Genomic DNA, 7469 nt, shown 5'->3' on the forward strand with positions numbered 1-7469 from the left:
ATATGGGGTCATAAAAGTAGGCCACAACGCTCAACGCAGAAATACAGTTGTGAAAGCAGATTCAACACGTGCTTTCCCTGCCCGTGGTTGCAAAACAATCACACTCACAACCCAAACATCATGATTTATGCAAACAAGTCCAACAACTTTACTAAAAACTGAAAGCAGATAGATTCCATAGATTTCAGGTAAAGCAAAAAGCATAGACAAGAACTTCCAACTATTCAATATAAAAATTATTGAAAATTCTACATCATCAAAGTTAGCTAAACAAAAAAATATGAGAAATATTATCCAAAGAAACAAGAGTTAATTAATTCCCTTCATATTTACAGAATCAGAAAAATAAGCTAAACCCTAAAGGTCTATTGTACTCAGCCTTATACTAAGTTTCCGCTATGCGTGGGTCCGGTAAGGGTTAAACCACACTTATGGTCGCCACAAAGGTCTATTGTACGTAGCCTTACCCTGTATTTTTGCATTTCTGCTATTTTCATGCACGGCTCGAACTCGAGACCTCCTTATCACATGACAATAATTTTACTAGTTACAAGCTCTAGGGGAGCTCGGTACACTAACCTTTCGCTATTTGCAGGGTTCGGGAAGTACCAGATCACAAGTGTGTCTTAACCGGGAGAAACTATTTTCATGATTCGAACCCGTAATCTCCTGTCACATAACAAAAACTTTACGGGGGAATGCTTCCTTCAGCCTATGCGAGTCTTGCTACTACCATAATGTCTCTTATTTTCAGCTCCGGCACTAATATTAGAACTACCACCACCATCTTTTTTCTGTTGCGAAGAAGAAGAAAACAGAGGAAATCCAAATACTCCAGATTTTGAAGAAACTCTTAGAGAACATACTGGAACATTTAAAACCGGAGTAACACGAACATTAGCTGAATAAGATCTCTCCATTCCTCCTCCTCCATTTTTATACCTGGCCACTCCACCATTAAAACTGCTTGGACTACTTGAACTTCTTCCTAAATTATGGAAAACAATTTTTCCTGAAGAATTCATGCGCGGACTATCATCAATCGACACTCCACCTCTTGCACTACTGGCACAGATAGTTGGATTTTCTGACGATAAAGCTCTGTGTTTCACTAGTCGAATTCGAGGAGGATTAGTATTAGCAATGTTTTGAGTATTGCTATGGCTAAAGCTACTCGGTTTGTCTGAATCGAGAGAAAGACGAGGAAGATCGTCGTGTTCGTGGCCGGAAGAGGAAGAAGATGAAAGAGATAATCGAGATGAGGAAATTGAAATCGACTCGTAATCGGAATCCTTGACGAGCAAAGGAATGTTAATTAGAGATGAGTCGGTTGAAGAATTTGAGGATTTTGAGCTGCGATTAAGGAAATTAATTTTCAGAGATTTATATGTGTTGTTTGTGCTATTTTTTTTACCTTCTTCTTTGTCATTGTCGTTGTTGTTGCTGTTGTGCTGCTGTTTCTTCAAGCCTAAAAGTTCTCTCCACCGACTCGAACACCTCGGAGCCTTTGGAGAGAACAAACAAGTGTCCGCACGAGAAATGAGATCATTTCTCGTGCGTAGTTTCGGTGTCTCCGGCGATCTGAGCCCGGAGGAAGTAGAGGTGCCGGCCGCCGTGTGGATCGCGGAGAGTTGCAGAGGCACGAGTTTTCCGTCGGAGAAAAGCTCATCGGCGGCCGGTAACATAGTCACTGGATCTTCGAGTCGGAACTCGAAATCCGCCATTTCGTTAACCGGATGTTCTGGATCTAGAACTTCCGGTTTATTCAGAGCAGTTGTCTTCTTGGACCAGACGAAGGACTTGTACTTAGTCGGAGGACAATCGAGAAAATTCTCCGACGAAATGGTGATGTTGTTTAAGCAAGCAGATGAAGTCATGGACTCACAACAGAAAGAAGAAATGTAGCTTTTTGTTTGCAGAAAATGAAAGCGGTGAATTTCAAGCACCTTGAAATATATGCAGTGAGAAAGAGAGAGAAAGTTTTTAGAGAGAGAGAGAAGTTGAGGGAGAGCTAGGGTTTAGAGAGGGGGTTGTGAATAATGTGGAGTTTAGCTGAAGCTAGGCATAGCATATAGCAGAAGCAGCGTAGTGTAGTGACTAGTGAGTCTGGTCCCGCTAGTAGTAGTAGTGAAAATATGGTTGTTCACTCTTTGGGTTGCCCGGTTGGTTTGGAGGGTGGTAATTCATATGGATGGCTTGGGATCGAATCCTCCTTCAATGTCTTTTGGGTAGAATCTGTTCCACGGGACTTGCCTAGTGCGGTTTACATCCCCTGTGTGGTTTGTAGGACTATTACACAGGGGAAGTTTATCCTCTTACCAAAAAAAATATGGTTATTCTCCGTACATTTGATCTTTTTTACTCCTTCCGGACCATAATAAGTGACCAATTTACCTTTTATTTTAGTCCAAAATAAGTGTCCATTTATATAATCAAGAAAAAATTCAATTTATTTTTCCAAAATTACTCTTATGTACGTATTCTTAAAAGGTCTTTTACTCCTCACATTAAGTTATGCCACAACATTTAATTAAGGGTAGTTTAGTCACACTAACTATTTTTGTCTAGAATTTAGTATTTTCTTAATGGGTGTGCCCAAGGCAAATTGATCACTTATTGTGAACCGGAGGGAGTAATAATTGTGGTATCTGGATCAACTTGTGTTGTATTTAAAATGATTTTCCGTCCATTTTTTTTAATAAGCATACTATTCGGGCATATTTTATGTGATATTTATACATTATGCCCTTTACAATTAATAATTTAAGAAAATGACCTTTTTAGATCTCTTATGTGTAAAAGACAGAATTCTTATACGTAAAAGTAAGAGGATGTTTGGCTAAGATTTTAAGCTAGTCAAACTGGCTTATAAGCACATTTTAACTTATCTGCGTGTTTGGCAAACATCCAAAGTGCTTATAAGTCATGTACTTATAAGCTAAAATCAGTCATAAGTCATAAGTTGGTGACTCCCAACTTATGGCTTTTTAGCTTATAAAGATTTTTAGTTTGACCAAGGCTTTTACTAGTTTATCCTTAATAATATTTTTTTAATTCACAAAATATATTTTCCAAAATAATTTTTTTTAACTTTCTATTCAATTCGTAGTTCTTCCTTTTCTTTACAAAGAAACTTTTTAATTTACAATCTTTTGTAAAGTTTGTAAGAGTATTTTAGTCATTTTAACAAAATAATAGCTGATTTGCTACCAAACACATCAACTGCCTATTATCAGTTTCAGCACGTCTATCCAAACACGTAAATACTTATTTTAAAAATCAGTTTTAGTACTTAAAAATATTTTTCAGCACTTCAAACTTGTCAGCTATTTACAATCCGGTAATCCAAACGACTCTAAATCTTTCATGTGTAGAAAAAGAAGGTAAGGTCAAAAAACTAAAAACAAGTTTCTAAAGAGCCACAAAACCAATTGACCCCATTTTTATTTTTATGTACATATCAACTAATTCCGTAAGGTATTTGATATCTCCAACCACCATAAATGACTTTGTCTACTAAGGCTAACACTTTATTTAAAATAATTCCCTCTCCATTTCATTAATACTTTATTAAGAATAATAACATCTTCTTATATTAAAATATTATTTAATTTTAAATATCTATTACCACAAAATTTTCATTAATTTTAAAAAAGAAATTTCTTTTTTAACTTTCATATTCAGCTAATTTACGTCACATAAATTAAAACAGTAAAATAGAGTGCATGGGGTTAATGGTTGTTTAAACAAATGGAGAGATGACACGTGGATATTTAGTCAAAGAAAGGGATGTGACTTGAAATTTTTTGTTGAGAGGGACTAAGGGAGAATCGAAAAAAGAGAAAGAAAAAGGAAAAAAGAGAATTAGCTTAAATTAGAAGAGGGATGGTTCTTGGAAGTATCTGAATGTGAATAAAATATAAATGGACAAGTTCTGACCTTATATTTTGGTTTTAATAATTCTCAATCAACGTGCTATGGAATAATTTTACCCACTTTCCAAGAGTTCTTTTAATTCCAAGGTAAAACTCGCATCTTATCTGCCATAAATCATATTTTAACAATTGTAAATACTAAATTATTTTAATATTTATAGATACTCTCTCCTAGGGGTGTTTATGGTACGGTTTGGATCGGTTTTTTCCTAAAAAGAAATCAAACCAAGTAAGTCGATTTTTCAAATATTAGAACCAAACCAAACCAATTAAGTCGGCTTTTCCTCGATTCGGTTTATGTCGGGTTTTGTCGGTTTTTCGGTTATTTGTCGATTTTTTCTTAAATATAAGACATACATTACCAAAGACATATTCCGGCGACCACATTTTCAACGTAACACCATCAATTGCCCTTTGAGAAATCTATTATTTACCAAGATATATTGATGATAATTTAATCAAATAGTGATGAATAATTTAAGGACTCAATTAAAAATATATTATTTTTAACACGAAATGGATTCTTACACTTAACAAAAGAAAACTACCAATCAAACTAGAATGTAAAGGTAAAAAACTATACAAAAAGTGCAAACTATTAACTTTTCCCATAAATTTTTTGAAACTTTATATAAAAATATACATATATATAAGTATAATAATAAATTTGAAATAGCTAATCCTATAGTCGGTTTGGTTCGGTTTTTTTTCTGATTAAAACCAAAACAAAATCAAATTTGATCGGTTTTTAAAATTCAAAACCAAAACCAAACCAAACCGAAAATATCGGTTTTTTTGACCGGTTTGGTTTGGTTCAGTTTTCGGATTTTTATGAACACCCCTACTCCCTCCGGTCCAAAATAAGTGATTTTTTGGCCTTTTACTTGCTGTCCAAAATAAGTGATTTTTCGAGATTTCAAGAATGAATTAATTATTTTTTTTCCTACATTGTCCTTGGAGTAAATAGTGTTGGAATATGTGTTAGGAGTGTTTATGTGAGATAGTAAAGGTTAATATGGTCAATTTCATTGCTAATTAATGCTAAAAGGTAAATTTTTTAATCTGTGTGAAAACATCCAAAAAAATTACTTATTTTGGACCGGAGGGAGTACTAAAGATCAGTAATTATAAATGTTACTTTGGTTATCAATATTTGTAAATAATAAATTCTATTATTCAAAATATTAGTGAAATGCTATAAAAGTTGTTCGATCAATGTTTCAAAATTTAGACCTCATGGCTCGATTGGTAGACGGTGCTATTATTATTTTTGACGGCGTAATCTTTTCTTTTTCACTTATGTTAATGGTGGAGAGGTCGCACTTCTGCTTTGGCTCCGGAGGTGGATCTTTCTTTTGTCAACTATGATCAAAGGTGGACTCAGAATTTGAGTGCAACGGGAGCATACTGTCTTTGGATATGTAATTACTAATGACAAATTTGGGTGTCCAACTCTTTGAGATAGGATATGGTTTGGAGCTTTTGATTTTGAGGGAGGGATTTAAAAAAGAATAAGAACAATTTAGTTGATTTTATGATCAAATATTAAATGATAATTGAATTTAAAAAGATAAACTAAAACAAATAAATCAGTTTGATTACTCGATCCCGAGACATCAAGCGCGAGTACAAGGCTTCAGCAGTATACTCAACCAACTTTACTATGAGGCCTTTTGTGACTTTGGGGGCACCCGTAAAATATTTAACGGGTCCTTCATGTATATACCTATATACACTAGTGGCGTACGCAGAACTTTTCGCAAGTGATGTCACATCTAAATAAATGAACCTATAAACAAATTATTATTGTTATTGTTGTATAAATAAAAAGCAAAGTTAAACGCATTGATGCAATTTTAGTGTTCAAAAAAGAAAGATAAAAAAGCTAAACAAAAAGCTACATTTGTCTCAAATAAGAAGATTGAACTTGGCACGATATGTTCATTTTCAGGCTAGGGCAGCATATTCTAGAGGGGTGAGCAGTCCAGCCATTTCTAAATTAATTTGCTAAATTTAATATATAAAAAAACAAACATTATTATTCAGCTTAGAGGATCGAACTCGGGAAGGGAAAATGGATTGGATCGAGAGGCGATGCTTATGCCTCTTCTTTATCGATAGGATTCCCATCATTTTCAGTCTACGGCGAAGGAGACAAGGGCGAGGCACCGAACATATTCTACCCATTCGGATCGATATGAGAGTCCAACTACATTGTCAGAATCCATGTTGTATATTTGACAGAGGTTGACCTCCTTGCTTCTCTCATGGTACACTCCTCTTCCCGCCGAGCCCCTTAGGGATCAGATATCGATATCGGAAGATCAGGCCCATCACTTCTTATTGACTTTGATGATTTGCCTGCAGGAGGATCATCGAAGGTTGGTCCATACCACGAAACAAGCAAAGATCTAAGGCTTTCTTTGCTCTGCCCCTGGGCCCGAGAACGTGTGGTTTCTGAACCCATTAAGATGACCCAAGAATTTCGCTATTTCGAGTTTGCTAGTCCTTGGGAACAGCGTAGCGACGGATAATTCAGAATCATAATAGGTCCAGTCAATAAGATTGCAGATTTTACCACCGCGCTGGAGAATGCCTATGTTTCCAGTGGTGTCACCTAAATAATTTCAAAAAAATTTAATGTTCAGATATCATTTTGACACATATATTTTCCGACGAAGCGGTGTCACGTGACACCGCTTCACTCAATATAAATCCGCCCATGATATACACAATATATATATATATATATAGTGACTTCGCCGCATATATATATGTATAGTGACTTGTCCCCATATATATATATATATATATAAATATATAGCGCGGGCTTTGTCGGAAAATCTACAAAGCCCGCGCTACAACTTGATAGCAATATTTGGATAACAGTAACTTGAAAAGTGTTGGGAAAGACCACTTTTCACTTGTACTTTGTCTTTTTTTGTGCTTTTCTTTTTCTTGAACCACATGACAATAAGTGACCAAATACAGATAATTCTACATATTAAATCCACTATAATCGATGAAAATTAGAATTTTAAATTTTATGAGTCCAACTTGTAATTAATTTTTTAGCAATTAATTTGTTGAACCATTATAATTAGGTATTTTGATCTGATATTTATTGATATTTAATAAATTTTATATATGTCTATAGTCCTTATCAAAATATGAGTTCAGATGAATTTATAGTCAAAAAGTTACATTCGCCATCTGATGAAAATTATATTGATATAACAAAAGTTATTTCTGTTGTTAACATGTACACGTCAGATATTCAGACTCCAAGCAGGGATGGAACTACCTTGTCGGATCGGGGTGGCACGCTACCTGCACGCTTCAACAAAAATTCTTAATAAATATGTTGATATTTATTTAAAATTAGTATAAATTGGCACCTGGATTACACAAACAGTAAGCGGGTGCCATGGTTATGACTTGATTTTGAAGTCTGTAATATATACCGCATGGATCTGGGTTCAATTCCCGCAATAATTTATACGTCTCTTTATTTTAAGATCTTTTTCCTACTTA

At 34.8% G+C, this 7469-nt stretch overlaps 1 protein-coding gene across 1 annotated transcript; it reads right to left on the reverse strand.

Annotated features, from left to right (window-relative positions):
* Positions 1 to 201: 201 nt before the first annotated feature.
* Positions 202 to 2085, reverse strand: LOC109238438 (nuclear pore complex protein DDB_G0274915-like). Its single transcript, XM_019404907.1, has one exon. The coding sequence runs from the start codon at positions 1875 to 1877 to the stop codon at positions 708 to 710; it is 1170 nt and encodes a 389-aa protein (XP_019260452.1). The 5' UTR covers positions 1878 to 2085; the 3' UTR covers positions 202 to 707.
* Positions 2086 to 7469: the final 5384 nt, after the last annotated feature.

Source organism: Nicotiana attenuata, unplaced genomic scaffold (assembly GCF_001879085.1).
Source record: "Nicotiana attenuata strain UT unplaced genomic scaffold, NIATTr2, whole genome shotgun sequence".
NCBI classification, from domain to species: Eukaryota; Viridiplantae; Streptophyta; class Magnoliopsida; order Solanales; family Solanaceae; genus Nicotiana; species Nicotiana attenuata.